The sequence below is a fragment of the Sphaeramia orbicularis genome, chromosome 11 (genome assembly GCF_902148855.1).
Source record: "Sphaeramia orbicularis chromosome 11, fSphaOr1.1, whole genome shotgun sequence".
NCBI classification, from domain to species: domain Eukaryota; kingdom Metazoa; phylum Chordata; class Actinopteri; order Kurtiformes; family Apogonidae; genus Sphaeramia; species Sphaeramia orbicularis.
Window position 1 is genome coordinate 42,780,419 of NC_043967.1, and position 21,381 is coordinate 42,801,799.

The 21,381-nt window shown below is 37.9% G+C and overlaps 1 protein-coding gene across 1 annotated transcript in view; it reads left to right on the forward strand.

The window, feature by feature from the left end:
• pleca (plectin a) overlaps window positions 1-19,570 on the forward strand; it is a 354,738-nt gene extending 335,168 nt beyond the window's left edge. Inside the window, 5 exon segments of the mRNA XM_030147347.1 lie at window positions 976-1,074; window positions 5,085-8,426; window positions 10,360-11,247; window positions 11,249-17,398; window positions 18,648-19,570. Of these exon segments, the coding sequence (XP_030003207.1) occupies window positions 976-1,074; window positions 5,085-8,426; window positions 10,360-11,247; window positions 11,249-16,558 (9,639 nt within the window). The 3' untranslated portion in view covers window positions 16,559-17,398; window positions 18,648-19,570.
• Window positions 19,571-21,381: the final 1,811 nt, after the last annotated feature.

The window sequence follows — 21,381 nt, forward strand, 5'->3', positions numbered from 1 at the left end:
TATTTATGGATTTTATTGTTTTAGTTCCATATTAACCAACACAGTGGATCATCCCATACACTGACATTCCTACCATTACTGTAACTTTGCTGTTCTTGATAAACCTGATCTGCAGTAACTTGTTTGAGTGTAAATCAATTGCTTGTTATTATTATTAGACTGTGATTAGCTTTTTTTTTTTTTTTTTTTTTAAACAAAAAGGTTTTTTTCATAAAGTGAGTAATAACTAGTATTAGAGTATGTTAAAATGTGACAAAACATCAGATTAGTGGCATTAAAAAAATTATTTCATAGTTTTCACACAGTACGTCAGTAAATACATGTTTGTTTGCTTCAAAAATTGAACACATGGTGTCCAGCTCAGTGGATATTTTCAATCACATTGTTTTTTCATGCCTAAAAACTAATAAAAACACTCAAAAAAAAAAAAATTTAGGTTCTCATAATTCATGCATGAAAGGGTTAATATATACAATATCCTGTAATTCATATCCACATCCAATCCATTCGCATCTATAAAAATATATAAAACATATACAATTGAATGAAAGTACACTCATTTGAATACACTGCTGTTTTTATTCTGGTTTAACATGCTGCAAATTCTTTTTTTAATCCTGCACTGTAGTATTTATTTATGTATATTTATTCATTATTATTTTTTAGATTTTTATTATCAGATTTTATTATTATTATCTTTAATATAGGATTCATTTTGTAGGATTTTACCATGTCATGGCTGGACCTGAGTACTGATTTCGTTCATGTATACATTACATGTAATGACAATAAAGTGAACCTTGAACCATATATACTGCATAAATATCCTTATCAACTTATAATATCTCATATGTTTAGCAATTTTTATCCCTCATCTTCCATTTACCTATTTAGAATTTTTTTTTCTAATTTTTTCATGTGTTTTCTCTTGTGAATTTAGCGTCACTCTATTATTAACTACTCTGTTTCTTCCAGTATGTGACTCTGAGAACTCGCTACAGTGAGTTGATGACTCTGACCAGCCAGTATATTAAGTTCATCATAGACACACAGCGCCGCCTGGAGGATGATGAGGTAATTACACTCACTCTGAAGTGGCAGCTTCTTCCTCGAACCGAGACACTTCCTCTTTTTAACTGATTAGTGTATGGGAAATCATGTCATTAAATGTGTATAAAATGTTGGCACCCAAAAAAGTCCAAATATTTCCAGGCTGGTAGGACGGCATAGAGTTGTGATGCAAACTGTTCCATCCAAGTGTTGCAGCACATCACATCCCCACTACAGTATGTGTCTCTCATATCCCTACAATGTGTATTTAGTCAAATCATATTCAGCTCCTGACTAGACTGTACACATGACTGATTCGGATTCAGCTCGCCAAAATATTCACATTTTACTACTCCTCAAATCCCGATTTAATTTAGTCTTTGCTTCTTTGTTTCTTCTCGGCGTCCTGGCTTTCTCAGATATTTGTTAAAAACTACCACTACTTTACTTTCTCCCTTTCCTTTTCTAACTTTCTCTTGTTTGATCCTCCTAAACTGCTCGCCCACGCTTTGCATTGATGAATATTAATCACACGCTTAAAGAGATGACTAGAGATTAACATCAAAACACCAGGTATTTAAGAAACAATAAAGTCCATCAGTCCATATCCATAACATTCTTCTTTACATTTGATGCTTGGCTGTTCTGAAAAGAAGGTTCGGGATTTTTTTTTAGCTCCTTTGTTTATAGTTTAATTCCTCATAAATCTAAACTGTAGGACACAGGTGTCAAACATGCGGCCCGGGGGCCAAATCCGGCCCGCCAAAGGGTCCAGTCTGGCCCCTGGGATGAATTTGTGAAATACAAAAATTATACTGAAGATATGAATCATTTTGGTTCAGGTTCCACAAGAAGACCAATTTAACCCTTTCATGCATAGTGGTCACTAAAGTGGACAGTTACTCTACAGCTTTACTCTTGTATATTCATGAGTTTTGTTGTTTTAGTTCCATATCAACCAACACAGTGGACACTTATGTATCATCTCATAAACTGCAATTCATACCATTACTGTAACTTTGCTGTTCTTGATTGGTTCTTAAGTGGAAATCCATTTTTAATATTTATTTTTTGCAAATCATCTCCATGAAGTGAGTAATAACTAGTATTAGAATATGTTAAAATGTGAGAAAACATCAGATTAGCTGCATTAAACATGGTTTCATTTCACTGTTTTCATATCACTTTATGATATTGGGTTTTAAATACATGTTTCTTTGCTTCAGGAATAAAATTCATGGTGTAGCTGAGTGGACATTTTTGTAACTCCATGAAAAACAGGTTGATTTAAAAAAAAAAAAAATTCAATCACATTGTTTTTTTTTTTTTTCATGCCTAAAGAGGAATAAAAACACTCAGGAAAAAATATCTTGATTAAGGTTCTCATAATTCATGCATGAAAGGGTTAATTTCCAGTGGGTGGGACCAGTAAAATACTATCAGAATAACATAGAAATAATGACAACTGCAAATGTCTCTCTTTGTAAATGTAAATATTTTCATGTATTTACACTAAAACAAATTACAATTTCGCAAAAATGTGAATAACCTGAACAAAAATGAACAATCTGAAATTTCTTAAGCGAAATAAGTGTGATTTTAACAATATTCTTCCTGTTATTAAATGTTTTGTGTGTTTGTAAGTTATAATGAACATGTGTAAATGATAAACTGAGGCAGAATATTGTTAGAATTACACTTATTTTTTCAGTTTTTTCATGTTATTCACATCTTTTGATCAGTCAAATACTATCATAATAACCCATAAATACTCACAACTCCAAATTTTTCCCTTTGTAAATGTAAACATTTTCATGTCATTTTACTGTATTTACACTAAAACAAACAAACTTTTCACAAAAACACAAAAAACCTCAATAAATATGAATATTTTGAAATGTCTGAAGTGTAATTTTAACAATATTCTGCCTGTTATTAGATGTTTTGTGTATTTGTTGATCCACTGTGATCTGTACGTTGTAATTTACATATGTAAATGATAAACTGAGACATAATATTGTTAAAATTGCACTTAGTTTTCTTAAGAAATTTCCGTTTGTTCATGTTATTCACATTGTTTTAAAGGATAGTTGGTAGATGTAAACATTTTCATTGCATAATTTTACTTTTTTTGCTCTAAAACGTCGAGGAAAGTTTGGAGTTGACATTATTTATATGTTATGTTATTTTTTTCACTGGTTCGGCCCACTTTAGATCAAATTTGGCTTAACATGGCTCCTGAACTAAAAGGAGTTTGACACCCCTGCTGTAGGACATGGAAAGCATTCTTTAGTGGTTACATTCCCTAACAAAGTAGACAACAATAACCACTATATTTACAGACACACTTCAATCTGAAAACATTCTTTCCAATTTTTTACTTACAGATTTTATCCATACCATTAACCTCCATGAGAATTACTGTAAATGGATCCTAGAAGCTGGTATTAAAAGACAAACCACAATTTAATTCCATTTAGACATATTTGTAAAACTTTGAACCTTCTTTGCAGTTATAAGCCATCTGTGCAGTTGACGTCATCTGATGTTTGTCCTGTTTTCCTTGGATTTCTGTCCTTTCACTTGCATTTTAGTCCAAGCTCATTTCTGGTCTGTATTTGCATAAAAATCGAGTCGTGTTTGCTGCATCACTCTGCTCTTCATACTGAGGATAATCCAGTCTCTACACTTGCTCAGATGCAATTTTACCTGTTTTTATTTATTGTTTCTGAACATACAGTATTTGTAAGGTGTTGGATACTTTTGCTTATTCACTTAATGCTTTTTCTGGCTGCATTTATTCCCCTTCTTGTTTGCTCTACCTCACATATTTTATTGAAAGCTGCTTTATTATGTTATTGTAAAAATTAAGAGACCCAACCAACCCCATGATATGAAAAAGGACCTGATTACGCAATGAAGTTCCCAAATGCAAGCAAATATTATAATTAAGCCCAAATATACATATTAGATAGACACATAAGCTAATATTACAACTGCTGACACATTTTTTTTAACAACTCCAAAGGTCATATACAGTAAAATGAAAATAAATAAGAATACCTTGACTGCATGAAAGCAAACTGAAGTGTTGTGCCGTGTTGTGAAGTTAAACCATTCTGTGTGAATCCGTGTATCATTCGTTCATTTGTTTTTCAATTTAAAAACAAAAAACCAAAAAAAAATCACTCGTTTTTTTGTTTTTCATTTTCAAAACCACAATGAAAAATGGATAACGGTTCATTTTTCCATTTCCCGATTTTGTGCTCAAATAAAAAATGGAAAAAACAGATAACGACCGTTTCATCCGATTTTGCCATTTTCAATATAGTTAAGTTTTCTGACCCGGAAGTAGTCATTACTAGGGAAAAAAATAAACAAACGGAATTTTCCGAATTAATGAGATACTGTTTTCTGCAAAAAATTTAAATTCGGCTCTGTTTTTCTGAATTAATTAATTCAGAAAAACAGTATGTATCAAACAGCAGCTGAATTATAGCAAAATATTCCTCCGGTCCGGCCATGATTCCATTTGTTTATTTTTTCCCTAGTAATGACTACTTCCGGGTCAGACAGCTTAACTATATTGAAAATAGCAAAATCGGACGAAACAGCCGTTATCTGTTTTTTCCATTTTTCATTTGAGCACAAAATCGGGAAATGGAAAAACAAACCGTTATCAGCTTTTCATTGTGGTTGTGAAAATGAAAAACAAAAAAACTAGTGTTTTTTTTTTTTGTTTGTTTTTTGATTTTTGGTTTTAAATTGAAAAACGAATGAACAAACGATACACGGATTTTGTGTGCCATACATGGATTTAACATGACAAGAATTTCCCCATACAGTATTTACCTGTAGTTTATTTACCTGTGTATTTGTTGTAGACTTTGTAGAGCTGTAACATTCTCATGTATTTACATTTATATGTATTTACATGTTTTATAACTGCTTTGGTATTTAAGGTTTATTTTAGAGTCTAACACCTCTCTAAATATCTCTCAATTCCCTTTACTCCTTTGCTTCTACTAATACAGAAAGCTTCTGAAAAACTTAAAGAAGAGGAGAGGAAAAGGATGGCAGAGATACAGGCTCAGTTAGATAAACAGAAACAGTTAGCGGAGGCTCATGCTCAATCTGTGGCCAAAGCAGAGCAAGAAGCTCAAGAGCTGAAGTCCAAGATGACAGAAGAGGCCAGCAAGAGGCAAGATGTGGCTGTGGATGCCGAGAAGCAGAAGCAAAACATACAGCAGGAGTTGAACCAACTAAAGAGTCTGTCAGACCAGGAGATCAAGTCCAAGAATCAGCAACTCGAGGAGGCACTGATCAGTCGCAAAAAGATTGAGGAAGAAATCCACATTATCAGGCTCCAGCTGGAGACTACGATAAAGCAAAAAGGCACAGCTGAGACTGAGTTACAGAACCTGAGGAACAAGGCCGCTGAGGCTGAGAAGCTCAGGAAAGCTGCTCAGGACGAGGCAGAAAGGCTTCGCAAACAGGTGAACGAAGAGACTCAGAAAAAGAAAAACGCAGAAGACGAGCTCAAGCGTAAATCAGAGGCAGAAAAAGAGGCCGCCAAACAGAAGCAGAAAGCCCTGGATGACCTGCAGAAATTCAAGATGCAAGCTGAAGAAGCAGAACGGCGCATGAAACAGGCTGAGGAGGAGAAGGTGAGGCAGATCAAAGTGGTAGAGGAGGTGGCGCAAAAGACGGCTGCCTCACAACTGCAGACAGCTTCATTCAACGAGAAGGCAACAAAACTGGAAGAATCGCTGAAGAAAGAACAAGGCACTGTCCTTCAGCTGCAGGAGGAAGCTGAAAAACTCAGGAAACAGCAAGAGGAAGCTGACAAAGCCAGAGCACAAGCAGAAAAAGAGCTGGAAACATGGAGACAGAAAGCCAACGAGGCTCTTCGCTTAAGGCTACAAGCTGAGGAGGAAGCCCAAAAGAAGAGCCAGGCTCAAGAGGAAGCAGAAAGGCAGAAGAATGAAGCAGAGAGAGATGCAAAGAAAAAGGCTAAAGCTGAAGAAGCTGCACTTAAACAGAAAGAAAATGCAGAGAAAGAGTTGGAAAAACAAAGGTCGTTCGCTGAAAAAATAGCACAACAAAAGCTGTCGGCGGAACAAGAATGCATTCGATTAAAGGCCGACTTTGACCACGCTGAACAGCAGAGAGGTCTGTTAGATAATGAATTACAGCGTCTTAAAAATGAGGTTAATGCTACGGAAAAGCAGAGGAAACAACTGGAAGATGAGCTGGCTAAAGTCAGAGGTGAAATGGACGCTCTTCTTCAAATGAAGCTCAAAGCTGAGAAAGAGACGCTGTCGAACACAGAGAAGAGCAAACAGCTTCTTGAATCTGAGGTGATGAAGATGAAACAACTTGCAGAGGAAGCCACAAGGCTGAGATCAGTCGCTGAAGAGGCGAAGAAGCAAAGGCAGATCGCAGAAGAAGAGGCAGCTCGGCAAAGAGCTGAGGCAGAAAAGATACTTAAGGAGAAACTAGCTGCCATTAACGAAGCAACGCGTTTGAAGACCGAAGCAGAGGTTGCCCTGAAATCTAAAGAAGCAGAAAATGAAAGACTCAAGAGACAAGCTGAAGATGAAGCGTATCAGAGGAAGCTGTTGGAGGACCAAGCTGCTCAGCATAAACAAGACATTGAAGAGAAAATCACACACCTGAAGAGCTCGTCTGACTCGGAATTAGAACGACAAAAAACTATAGTGGAAGATACTCTGAGACAAAAGAAGGTGGTTGAAGAGGAAATTCATATAATTAAGATCAACTTTGAGAAGGCATCCAAAGAGAAGTCAGACTTGGAGAAGGAATTAAAGAAACTTAAAAACATTGCGGATGAAACACAGAAGAGCAAGGTCAAAGCTGAGGGTGAGGCAGAGAAACTGAAAAAGCTTGCCACAGAAGAAGAGAAGAAAAGGAAAGAGGCTGAGGAGAAGGTGAAGAGGATTACTGCAGCAGAGGAAGAGGCGGCTCGACAATGCAAAGCTGCTCAGGAAGAAGTCGAACGGTTAAAAAAGAAGGCTGCTGAAGCGAATAAACACAAAGAAAAGGCCGAGAAAGAGGCAGAGAAGCAGGTGATTTTGGCTAAAGAGGCGGCACAGAAATGCAGTGCTGCAGAGGTGAGAGCACAAGATGTCCTGAGCAAGAACAAAGAAGACATTCTCGCTCAAGAAAAACTCAAAGAAGATTTTGAAAATGCCAAGAAACTTGCACAAGCAGCTGAGAAAGCCAAAGAAAAGGCAGAGAAAGAGGCTGCCTTGCTGCGTCAGAAAGCTGAAGAGGCTGAAAAACAGAAAAAAGCAGCAGAGGAGGAAGCCGCTAAACAGGCCAAAGCTCAGAAAGATGCAGAAAAACTGAAGAAAGATGCAGAACAAGAAGCTTCCAAACGTGCAGCGGCTGAGGCTGCAGCTCTAAAGCAGAAACAGCAGGCTGATGCAGACATGGCCAAGCACAAAAAGGAAGCTGAACAAGCACTTAAGCAGAAGTCGCAGGTAGAGAAAGAACTCGTAGTGGTTAAACTGCAACTGGATGAGACGGACAAGCAGAAAGCTCTGCTGGATGAGGAGCTTCAGCGAGTGAAGGGTGAAGTAAATGATGCAGTCAAGCAGAAGGCACAAGTGGAAGATGAACTGTCCAAAGTTAAGGTCCAGATGGATGAGCTCCTGAAACTGAAGCTTAAATTTGAGGAAGAAAACCGGCGCCTGATGAAGAAAGACAAAGATAAGACACAGAAATTACTCGCAGAGGAGGCTGAGAAAATGAAGAATCTAGCGGAGGAAGCTGCCAGGCTTAGCGTGGAGGCTGAAGAAGCAGCCAAACAGAGACAGATCGCAGAGTCGGACTTGGCAGAACAGAGGGCTCTCGCAGAGAAAATGCTAAAGGAGAAAATGCAGGCCATCCAAGAAGCTACTAAACTGAAAGCTGAAGCAGAGGAACTCCAGAAACAAAAGAACCAGGCACAAGAAAAGGCCAAAAAATTACTCGAGGACAAACAGGAGATACAGCAGCGACTCAATAAGGAGACAGAGGGCTTCCAAAAGTCATTGGAGGCTGAACGCAAGAGGCAGCTTGAAGTTTCAGCTGAAGCAGAGAAACTGAAGCTGAGAGTAAAAGAGCTCAGTGATGCTCAGGCAAAAGCTGAAGCGGAGGCAAAGAAGTTCAAGACACAAGCCGATGAGGTACACGCTCGTCTTCAAGTGGCAGAGAAACAAACTACAGAAATAGTTGTGCAGAAGTTGGAGACGCAAAGGTTACAGAGCACCAAAGAAGCCGATGACCTGAAGAAAGCCATCGCTGACCTCGAAAAAGAGAGGGAGAAACTGAAAAAAGAGGCAGAGGATCTTCAGAAAAAATCTAAAGAGGTATTGTACAACAAATTAAAAGTGTCAGTATACAGAATCCCTTGCAATTAACATAATCCTTTTACAACACACTAACTCAGTATTTGTGGGACACGTTAAAATACATGTAAATTGCAAACCCTTAAGAAACATCCAGCAATTTATATGAATGTCCAATAAACACACAATACTGCTTAGTTTTAGCCATAATAAAGTGTTTCCTCAAATAGTGGCCTGGGCCTTTATTTACCACATCTGCAGAAGGTACCAGGCCTGTATTTGAAGGATCCTTATATTAGAGGCGACAGGCCTTTATTTCTAATGTCCTCTCTTTAATAAGTTAGCAATGGTCCTAGTTAGTATCAATCCTCATTTTAAGCTACTGAAGTCAAAAAAACAAAAACACTTGCTCAACATTTACAGAATAAAAGCTCCAGCATGTCAATGGAACGACACCATTCATTGCTTAACAGCTTTTATACTGTAAATGTGGTTTTCCTGTAGTAGTTGTAGTTTTGTAAAGCAAAACGCAAGACAAACATAAACCTGCTGTGCAATCAGACATTAACATTCCAGGTGAGTGATCCAGAGGTGTTGAAACAGCCACATTGTATGTATTTAACTAAAAATTAAGAAGTGAACATTGTGCGTAACGTGGCAGCAGCACATTACATGATAGGCGCCAGAAATGTATCTATATCATTTTAATTCTGGCTTGAAGTTGAGTCATTGTCTTTATTTTAGGAAATACGTTACGTAATATTTCCACATTAGAGTGTCTAAAAGTGATTAATTCAGTGTTATATAGTTTGTTGACCTGTGCACTTAGGTTACATCAAGTTTTAAATGTTTACAAAAATTTTATAATGGAAGAAATTTAATGTATATCGTAATTTTATCTGGTTGCCCAACAATGGTATCATAGTCTGTTTACATGGCAGACTCTTTGGCAATTGTGGCCAAAATGGAAATATCTGTAGAAGCACAAATTGTATGAGCAATAAATGAGTAATACATTAACCCTTTCATGCATGAATTATGAGAACCTACAATAAGATTTTTTTGTCTAGAGTGATTTTATTCCTCCTTAGGCATGAAAAAAAACAATGTGATCGAGGTTTTTTTTTCATGTCGTTACAAAAATGTCCACTCAGCTACACCATGCGTTTAATTTTTGAAGTAAAGAAACATGTATTTAAAACCCAATAGGGTCAAAACACAGTTACGTCCTGTCAGAGAGCAAACTTTAATTGGTTGCCATTCCAACATTTATTTCAATATAAAGTAGCTCCTTGTTTTGGATAATCCCTTATGGTTCAACTAAAGCAAAAATGAATTTAAAAGTAAAAATGTGGGTCATTTAGCAACACTAATCTGTCAGATTGTCTTTAAAATGTCCCATCAGAGAGATTTCGAATACCGTGTTTTGACCCAATAGCAGAAAGTGATATGACAACAATGAAATTAAGACATTTTTAATGCTGCTAATCTGATGTTTTCTCACATTTTAACATATTCTAATACTAGTTATTACTCACTTAATGGAGATTAAAAAAAAATAAAAATAAAAATAAAAACTTTTTGTGGAAAAAAAAAAACTGTTAATGACAGTCTAACAATTAACAATTGATTTACACTAATACATGTTACTGCAGATCAGTTTTCTTAAGAACAGCAAATATATAATAATTGTATGAATCACAGTGTATGGGATGGTGCATAAGTGTCCACTGTGTTGGCTGATATGGAACTGAAACAACAAAATCCATGCATATACAAGAGAACAGCTGGAGAAGAACTGTCCACTATAGTGACCACTATGCATGAAAGGGTTAAATGATTAAGCATCAATGGCCATATTTCTACAGTACAGCCATAGCTTTAGAGCAATAATTGAATGATGCTGTATATTAATGACTGAAGTCACTGTCTTGCTTTCTTTTTCCTCACACAGATGGCAAATGCCCAACAGGAGCAGGTAGAGCAACAGAAGGCCATTCTGCAGCAATCTTTCCTTTCAGAGAAGGAACTATTGTTGAAGAGAGAAAAGGCTGTGGAAGATGAGAAAAAGAAGCTTGAGAAACAGTTTCAGGATGAAGTTAACAAGGCCAAAGCTCTTAAAGATGAACAAGAACGTCAGCGCAACCTCATGGAAGAGGAGAAGAAGAAACTTCAGGCCATCTTGAATGAAGCAGTGAAAAAACAAAAGGAGGCTGAGGCAGAGATGAAAAATAAGCAGAAGGAAATGGACGTGATTGAAAAGAAAAGGATTGAGCAAGAAAAACTTCTGGAAGAGGAAAACAAAAAGCTGAGAGAAAAACTTCAAAATCTTGAGGGTCCATCCAAACAGGGAGCGTCGGCCACAAAAGAAATTGAAGTCCAAACTGATAAAGTTCCTGAGGAGCAGTTAGTCGCAATGACAATGGTGGGAACAACAAGGAAGGTGTTTAACGGCTCTGCTGAAGTGGATGGTGAGAAGAAGGCTAGAGAATCTCCGTTATCATTTGACGGAATAAGAGAGAGAGTTCCAGCTGAAAGGCTTCATGATATTGGAGTTCTTACCAAAAAGGAATATGAGAAATTGAAAAAGGGAAAAACCACAGCACAGGAGCTTGGAAAGACGGACAAAGTTAAGATGTGTCTTAAAGGTCAGAACTGTGTAGGAGGTGTCTTAACTCCATCCAAAGAGAAAATGAGTGTCTATCAAGCCATGACAGAGAACAAAATTACTCCCAACACCGCCACAATGCTTCTGGAAGCTCAAGCAGCAACTGGTTACATTGTAGATCCAGTGAAAAATAAACTGCTGACAGTAGATGAGGCTGTTAAAGATGAGCTGATCGGGCCCTGAGCTCCATGACAGGATGCTTTCTGCTGAGCGGGCAGCCACTGGCTTTAAAGACCCTTTCACTGGAGATAAAATCTCTCTTTTTGAAGCCATGAAAAAAGGACTTATTGAAAAGGAGCCTGCCACCAAATACTTAGATGTCCAGCTTGCAACTGGTGGCATCATTGACCCCATCAACAGCCACAGGGTACCTCTACAGACAGCCTACAAGCAGGGTCAGTTTGATGCCGACATGAATAAGAAACTTACCGATCCCAGTGATGACTGTAAGTTATTCATTGACCCCAGTACTCAGGAGCAACTCACTTACAAACAGCTGCTGGACAGATGTACCAAGGATCCAGAGTCAGGCCTGTTGGTATTACCAGTGACAGAGAAAGCTGCTCAGAGTGAGAGAACATACACTGATGCAGAGACACAAGAGGTGTTCAGTAAATCAAATGTTGATGTGCCTTTCGGTAGATTTAAAGGAAAGACTGTCACCATTTGGGAAGTCATCAATTCTGAATATTTCACTGTAGAGCAAAGACGGGAACTGATTCGCCAGTACAAGACGGGCAAGATCACAGTGGAAAAAATCATCAAGATTGTCATCACTGTTGTGGAAGACAAGGAGAAAAATAATGAAAATGTGTTCAATGGTTTGAGGGCTACAGTTTCTCCCAATGAACTTCTGGAGTCGAAGATCATAAACAAAGACTTGTTCAACAAGTTAAGCAATGGCAAGGTAACAGTTAAGGAGGTTTCTGAGATGGAGCCTGTGAAGAAAGCACTACAAGGAACACCAAGCATTGCTGGACTTTTGAACGAACCAACTAAAGAGAAAATGCCATTTTATCAAGCTATGAAAAAAGAATTGCTTTCTCCAGAGACTGCTGTGAACCTCCTTGAAGCTCAAGCTGCAACTGGATTTTTAATTGACCCTGTCAAAAATGAGCGAGTCCCTGTTGATGAAGCCGTCAAATCAGGACTTGTGGGCCCAGAACTGCACGAACGACTTCTCTCTGCTGAGAGAGCTGTCAGTGGCTATAAAGATCCATATACTGGAAAGAACGTGTCCCTGTTCGAAGCCATGAACAAAGGCCTCATAAAGAAAGAGCATGGAATCCGTCTGCTTGAAGCACAACTCTCAACAGGTGGCATTATTGATCCCGTGAAAAGTTATCGCATTCCACATGAGGTTGCCGTCAAGCGTGGATACTTTGATGAGGAAATGGCTAAGAACTTGAACAAGAACACTGATGAAACCAAGGTCTATTACGATCCCAACTTACAACAGGATTCCACCTATGCACAGCTTATGAAGAAATGTGTCACAGACAAAGAAAGTGGACTCCCACTGCTTCCACTTTCTAAGAAAGCTCCAAAACCAAAAGAGGAACAAGAGATTACAGAGGCAAAGACTAAAGAAGCCTTGAACCAGACAACTATGGAGCTGGGATACGGACCGTTTAAAGGCAGAAAAGTCACCATTTGGGAAATCATACACTCTGAATACATCACTGAGGAGCAGAGGATAGAGTTAATTCGCCAGTATAGAATGGGACAAGTGACCATTGAGAGGTTAATAAAGATTGTAATAACAATGGTGGATGAAAAAGAGGACAAAGAAAAAGAAGCCTGTTTTGATGGCCTTAGGGCACCAGTTACTGCTAGCTCTTTACTTGATTCCAACATCATTGACAAGGCTACATTTGATCAACTACAACAGGGTAAAATTACACCTAAAGCAGTTAGTGAAACTGATGTGGTGAAGAAGTACTTGCAGGGCACTGACCGCATTGATGGTATTACAATGGGAGAGAAAAATGAAAAGCTCAGCATATATCAAGCAATGAAAAATAATACTTTACAGCCAAACACCGGACTGGCACTTCTTGAGGCCCAAGCTGGAACCGGTTTCATAACAGATCCTGTCAAAAATCTGAAACACTCTGTAGATGATGCTGTGAAGGCTGGAGTTGTTGGTCCAGAGCTTCATGAGAAACTTCTCTCAGCTGAAAAAGCAGTGACTGGGTACAGAGATCCTTATACAGGCAATAAAATATCTCTGTTACAAGCCATGAAGAAAGAGCTTGTTTTAAGGGAGCATGCTATTCCTCTCCTTGAGGCTCAGTTTAGTACAGGAGGCATCATCGATCCAGTCAGCAGCCATCGTGTTCCCAACGATGTGGCCATTAAGCGTGGATACCTAAGTAAACAAATGGCCAAGTCTTTTAATGAACCATCTGGTGATGTGAAATGCTTCACAAATCCCAACACCAATGAAAATGTCACTTACAAGCAACTGCTGGAGAAATGCATAAGAGATCCAAATTCTGGTTTGTGCTACCTGCCTCTGTCAAAGGCCGAAGGTCCTGCTCCTGTTGAGAAATCCTATCAGATTACAGAGCAGCAGGCCCAAACAGATCTCGCCAACACAGCAATTGACATCCCACATAAGAGCTTTGCTGGAAAGAGTATGACCATTTGGGAGGTCATGAATTCAAATATGCTTCCAGAGGAGGAGAGGCGTCGTCTCATGGAACAGTATCGCTTGGGACAAATCACAAAGGAAAGAATGCTAATCATCATTATTGAAATCATTGAACAAAGGGAAGTTCTGCAATCAGAGCAGGGCATGTCATGTGATGTTATCAGACGGAGAGTGACAATTGAGGAGCTTTACGCTGCTCGAATTATTGACTTGCACACATATAACCTCCTAAAACAAGAAAAGATGACAATACGTGAGGTAATGGAAATGCCATCAGTCAAACAATACCTCTTTGGCACTGGTACTATCGCTGGAATTATGTCAGACAATCCTCCAAGAATCAGCATTTATCAAGCCATGAAGAATGGACAGATTAAGCCTGAAGTTGCTTTGAATCTCCTTGAGGCCCAAGCAGCCACCGGATTCATGATTGATCCAGTGAAAGATGAACTTCTAACGGTTGATGAAGCTGTACGAAAGGGGCTTGTGGGCCCTGAACTTCATGACAAACTTCTATCTGCTGAGAGAGCAGTTACAGGTTACAAAGATCCTTATAGTGGAAAAGTGATTTCTCTCTTCCAGGCAATGAAAAAAGACCTGGTTCCAGAGGATTATGCTTTGAGGCTTCTGGAGGCCCAGAATGCCACTGGAGGATTGATGGATCCTGAATACAACTTCCACCTTCCCACAGATGTTGCTATGCAGCGTGGATACATCAATAATGAGACAATGGAGAGAATATCTGAGCCAACTTGTGATGTGCGAGGTTTCACTGATCCAACAACAGATGAGAAACAGTCTTATGCTCAACTGCTGAAAAGAAGCAGAGTTGATAAACAAACGGGTCTGCGACTGCTGTCACTTGCAGATAGAAAACTTCTCTTCAAGGGTCTCAGAAAGCAAATCACTGTGGAAGAGCTGCTTCGTTCACAGATTATCGACCAAAAAACCTACAACGAACTCACTGAAGGTGTCATCACAGTGGAGGAGGTCAGCAGGGAGCTCAAGAAATATCTTGAAGGTACCAGCTGTATTGCTGGTGTGTATGTAGAATCTAGCAAAGATCGTCTCTCTATTTACCAAGCGATGAAGAAGAACATGATTAGACCAGGCACTGCCTTTGAGCTGCTTGAAGCTCAAGCTGCCACAGGATATGTAATAGATCCTATTAAAAACCTGAAACTTAATGTCTCTGAAGCTGTTAAGATGAATGTTGTTGGCCCGGAGTTCAAAGACAAACTTCTGTCAGCTGAACGAGCTGTAACTGGTTACAAAGATCCTTATTCTGGAAAGGTCATCTCTCTGTTCCAGGCAATGAAAAAGGGTCTCATCCTGAAAGACCATGGCATCCGTTTGCTGGAGGCCCAGATTGCCACTGGTGGAATTATTGACCCACAGGAGAGCCACCGTCTGCCAGTTGAAGCAGCATATGAACGTGGCCTCTTTGATGAGGAAATGAATCAGATCCTCACTGACCCATCTGATGACACAAAGGGCTTCTTTGACCCCAACACTGAGGAAAACCTGACCTACCTTCAGCTGATGGAGAGATGTATGACTGATCCAGAAACTGGCTTAGCCCTTCTGCTACTGAAAGAGAAGAAGCGTGAGAGGAAAACATCTTCCAAGTCATCTGTTCGCAAACGTAGGGTCGTCATCGTTGATCCTGAAACAGGAAAAGAGATGTCTGTGTACGAGGCCTATCAGAAAGGCCTCATTGACCACCAGACTTACATAGAACTGGCAGAGCAGGAGTGTGAATGGGAAGAAATTACAATCACCTCATCTGACGGAGTTGTTAAGTCCATGATCATTGACAGAAGGTCCGGTCGGCAGTATGACATTGATGATGCAATATCAAAAGGCCTAATTGACAAGTCGGCTCTTGATCAATACAGAGGAGGAACTTTGTCCATCACAGAGTTTGCAGACATGCTGTCTGGAAACATGAGTGGTGTCAGATCACGGTCATCCTCCTTCGGCTCCTCTTCCTCTTACAATATGAGCCCAATACCGAGCATCAAAACACCAGCAACCACATGGAACGATCCAACAGAGGAAACCGGCCCCGTAGCTGGAATTCTAGACACAGATACATTGGAGAAAGTGTCCGTCACAGAAGCCATTCACAGAAACCTTGTGGACAATATAACTGGTCAAAGGTTACTGGAAGCTCAGGCTTGCACAGGAGGCATCATTGACCCAAATACAGGAGAGAAATTCACTGTTGCAGATGCAATGAACAAGGGGCTTGTGGATAAAATCATGGTTGACCGCATTAGTCTTGCCCAGAAAGCCCACAATGGATTTGAGGATCCTAGAACCAAAACCAAAATGTCAGCAGCCCAAGCCCTAAAGAAAGGATGGCTGTACTACGAAGCTGGACAAAGATTCCTTGAGGTTCAGTACCTCACTGGTGGATTAATTGAACCAGATGTTACCAGCAGAGTCTCTATTGACGAAGCTGTGAAAAAAGGCACCTTAGATGCACGCACTGCTCAGAAGTTACGAGATGTTAGTGCTTATTCCAAATACCTCACATGCCCCAAAACCAAGCTTAAAATATCTTACAAGGATGCTATGGACAGAAGCATGATAGAGGAGGGTACAGGTCTACGACTACTTGAAGCTTCATCTCAATCCAGCAAAGGCCTGTACAGTCCCTATAGCATAAGTGGGTCAGGTTCTGCTACTGGGTCAAGGTCTGGCTCAAGGACTGGTTCCCGGTCAGGCTCCAGAAGAGGCAGCTTTGATGCCACAGGATCAAGTTTCACAACTACCTTCTCCTCATCTTCCTACAGTTCACCGAGCTACACCCGTCGATACTGATGAGTTGAGGAATGATTTTAAGGGAAGGATACACTAAAAAACCACAGAGGTCACCAGATGCCTAATTCTCAGTGGAATAAAGACTACCTTTATTCTGCTCTGCATATGGTCATTATTAAGAGTTTTAATGTTTAATTTTATACAAGTTGAATTATTTTGGTAACTGTATATTTCATATTTACTTTTAGTCATGTTTATGCTTTCATATCGGACTTTGGGATTCCTGTATTGTAAGCAGATTACATACAGGTCTGTTTAGCATTTACAGTATGTACCAGAAAAATGTACATGATATTTTTAAGTTGCAAGCATTAACTGTTCCACAAACAAGACTAAGTTTTAATATTATGATCACTTCCTTGTAACCGTAAATCTTATGACTATTAAACCTGAAGTGGAACCAAAAATTGGGTGTACAAAAAAATTTTTTCTGTACATGTATATTTTTATGAATATTGAACATTTTCAGTAAAGCGAGATAAAAGCCACTCTGCAGAGCAGAATTAAGAGTCTTCTGAAAATTAATAATATTAAGAGTACCTGCTTTAAAAAAAGAAAAAAATGCCAAGCTTCAAGATCTTTTCTCTCCTGGGATACAATGCTGCATATTCTCTGCCAGTATGTGAATTCCACTCCATTCCCAATTATTTTCCACAAAATCTGGAGTTACAGTGACAAGTGTGGATTGTGATAAACTGTAAAAAGCAAGCTTCGACATAAAGGAAACTGAATGGATTCTACTTAATATGATGAATGAACCCATCTGACAGCTCTGGACATTATACACTCAACCTTCAGACCAACACAAACAAGTCCCTGTTTCATCAGACACTTAAAAAGGTAAAAGAAAAATACATTTGTGTGATGAATATATTATAAATGGATGTAGTGCTGGGCGATATGGAAAAAATCATATATCACAATATGGATTATGTTATATCATGATAATGATATATATCACAATATACCACAATAAAGTATGTTTTCAGTTATTCTCTGAAAAGTTTGACAAAAATCTCATTGCTTACTTTTCTCCAACTTTATTTTGTAGTGACATTTAACTGAACTGTCACAAATGAGAAACATACATTTTAGTGCAGCAATATAAATATATCAAATGAAAACAGCTGTGGCGGAGGTACGGTAGCCTTCACATTTTTTTCAAAATCATACAGTTATTTAAACTAAATTGTCAAAATAAACTCTATTTTTAAATTTTTTTTTAAAGTGCACAACAGTTTCAAGTTTCTGAGAAGAAAAACACATTTTTGCACAAAAGTTCAGCTATAAAAAATAAACACAAATTATTTTTCAACTTTCTGAAATCTGTAACCTTGTACTGCGAAGTCTGCAAACCAATATAAAGTGTCAAAAGTAAACATCAGGGTTGAACAGAACTCTGTTTAAGGCATTAACCATGAATAAAAGTGCAAACGTAAAAGGCTACTTTGTAGAAGTAGATATGTTTCTGTCAAATTTATAGGTTGAGTACAAGGAAGACAAGTTGGTCAACTGTGCTTGGCTTAAGACACGACCTCTTACATGTGATGATGTTCCCACTCGCACTGAAGTTCCGTGTCGGACCTCTCGAACCCAAAATGTAACCAAATCACAGACGTACCCCCTCTTTTCGGTAAAAGTGCTTCTTCTTGGGCTGCCTGCGTAGCTGTCTCTGTCTGTTGCGACTCCAGGCATGAAACGTCAACCATTGTTCAGCACTCATGAGTTAAGTAACGTAAAGCATATCGCAAACCCACGTGAGAATCAAAGAATGTAAAGCTGCGTCATGTTGCAAAACCACACCTTTGCGAAAAATCTCTCTTTTATTCTTCTTTATTTTCACGTATATAAACTTAGAGTATGCATAGTGACAAGACAACACAAATACAATCGTCGCAGGCTATTTAATGATATATTTGCTGTAATAATTGATAAAATTAGCTTAGAAACGATAGAAGAGAAATGGCACGATAGACACTTTTCTATCGTCCCCACGATATGTATCGTCATATCGCCCAGCACTACATGGAAGTATGTAATTTTATAAGTCAGAGTCTCATAAGTGTTTATTTTATCTTCTTCTTTTCAGATGTCATCTTCAGTTTATCGCCTCTCCAGGTTTTTGCTCAGATGTCTTCCTGAACCCTTGGCATTTATTTTAGTCTCCATTTAAAGTAGATATTTTATGCAAAATCAGAGAAACGCACTAGCTCTTACAATATTTCAGTCGATTTTTTTCAAATGGACCATTTTGAAACTTGCATTTTATCCTGAAATCCTACAAAGACCTAAAACGTGCTTTTGTAAGTGCCTGCAAGATACTGTAAAACACTTTAAAACAAAGTAAATATTACAAGATGGTACAGTAGTTTTACTGTAAACAGACTGATGCATGAAAGAAAGAGCAATGCTATCCGCACTTCTGAATAGCATAATTACTGTGTTATCAGGTTGTCAAGCCTTCTTACTGTCCAGGTAGTTCACAATTTAACTTTAGTTTCAGTTTCAAATCCGGTAGTTTCACAGGGCTAAAACCAATGTTTTGAATGTTTATTAGCTAATATTTACTGAATTGTCTTTTCCCATTTTAGTGGGAATATTCACAGACAAGTATTGTACTGTATATCGATGACTATATAGAGCACTATTGCTGAAAGCCATTAATTAACATTTCTTTGAGAAAGATCTTTAAGCTTTGCCACCAGTATTTGTATTTCACCACATATAATTGTTCTGATTTTAATTCTTCTTTGTAAAGCAACACATTCAATCTATATCATTTTATTTTCATACTCTATTTCTGCTATGCATGATTTACTAACATTTAAAGGTTGCAAAACTGAAATAGTTGTATCCATTAAAGCATTTGTTTATTATTACGTTTCAAAAGGTTTGAAGGATGTATTTTAATGAGGGTTATCAAGCCTTGTTTAAAATGGTGTATTTATAATAAATGGTGACAAGGAATTTACTGTAACACCTTATGCTATGTAAATAAAAATGGAAATGAAATGCTGGCAGTCTGTTGACTTTCATTAAATCATTATGGAAGATATGCAGAATTCAGTAACTAAATATCTGGAGGGCATACCACTTTGTATTGTGGAGTTTGGTGCAAGGTTCTAATAGTTTTGGATTTTTCATTATAGTTTAGTTTTATTTAGTTTTGACTTTTTTTTCCTCTTATTCAGTTAGTTTTAATTCATTTTTAGAGCAGGTTTGCTAGTTTTTTATTAGTTTTCATTTTTTCTAAATGCTTAGTTTTAGTTTAGTTTTAGTATTAATTTTAGTTTTGTCATATCTTTTATCTTTTTTGCTGTCTTATTCCATTAAATCCCAGACAGGACTCTGCTACTTTCTCCCAACTTTAGTCTCCATGTTTCCAGGTAGAGTGGGGACCAGAAGACGACTAAACGACAAGTGACGGAGTGTGAAGTACCGTATGGTGCCGCTAGCTAAAATTGCTAGAGCGAAATAAATCGCTTTCGTATCAATCCAACATTGACAAAGACAAAAACAAAGGGAATTTTATCCATAATTTTTATACATTTTAGTTAGTTTTGTAAGCACACAATACAGTTTCAGTTATTGTTTTTTTCTTTTAACTATAGTTTTTATTTATTTCAGTTAACGAAAATGTTTTTTCAATTCTAGTCTTCATCATTTGGTTAGTTTTCGTTCACAATAATAAACTTGGTTTGGTAATAGGAGAATTTATATATTTAACAAAAATCGTACATTCTATGACGAGGAGTCTTCAACTGAAATAACAAGAGGACCGCTAAGTCAGCCCTCAACTATGGTCCAAACAAGTACAGATATAAACATACTTTTTTTTCTCCACAATATTGTTATTGGTATTTAAGTTTTACATAACAAACATGAATCAAAACAACATAACCACTCACACACACACCCATTCACACTACATAGACTTGCATCAAATGATATACAGGGTGTCCCATAAGTCTCCATACATAGGAGACATAATACATTCCATACATATATGGTTCTAACATGTACAGTATTTCTTTATATTTCTTCTTTGTAGTTCTTCAGCAGTGGAGGACACGCATTGAAATGTGTTCCCGCCAAAATGGCAGTCATATAGAGCATATTATATAAGTAAAAATGGTTTATGTCAAGAAACGTTTATTTTTCCTATGTATGGAGACTTATGGGACACCCTGTATATAACATACATATATTCAAATAAAACTGTGTACATATATGTTGTAAAAAAAAAAATTATAATAATAATAGTAATAATAATAAAAATATTAAAATACAGCAATCATGATAATAAAAAAAAATTAAATTAAATTAAACAATGATAATTTGTATGACATGTCCCTATTTTCCAGATACCATAATGTTCATATAAGGTTCCCATAATTGTACAAATTCCTCCAGTTTTCCTTTGGTAATGTAAGTCAGTTTTTCCAGTCCGATGCACTCTGATAGTTCTTTTCTCCATTGCTTCATAGAAGGAGCTTCCATGCTCTTCCAGTTCAAAGCAATAACTCTCCTGGCATGTACGAGGGCTGTTCAATAAGTTCATGGCCTCACCCAGAACAGAACAACACAGACTGATAATTTATATTTTATTTTTCAACATAATCTCCATTTACAGCAATGCACTTGGTCCATCGATGTTCAAGCATCACTATCCCATCACGAAAGAATGTAACATCCTGTATTATAACAACCAGTATTTCTGGGTGAGGCCATGAACTTATTGAACAGCCCTCGTACAGTCCAAAGTCCACACTTCAGTTTGTTTCTTAGTGTGTGTGAAATCCTCAGGGTATATTCCCAGTATA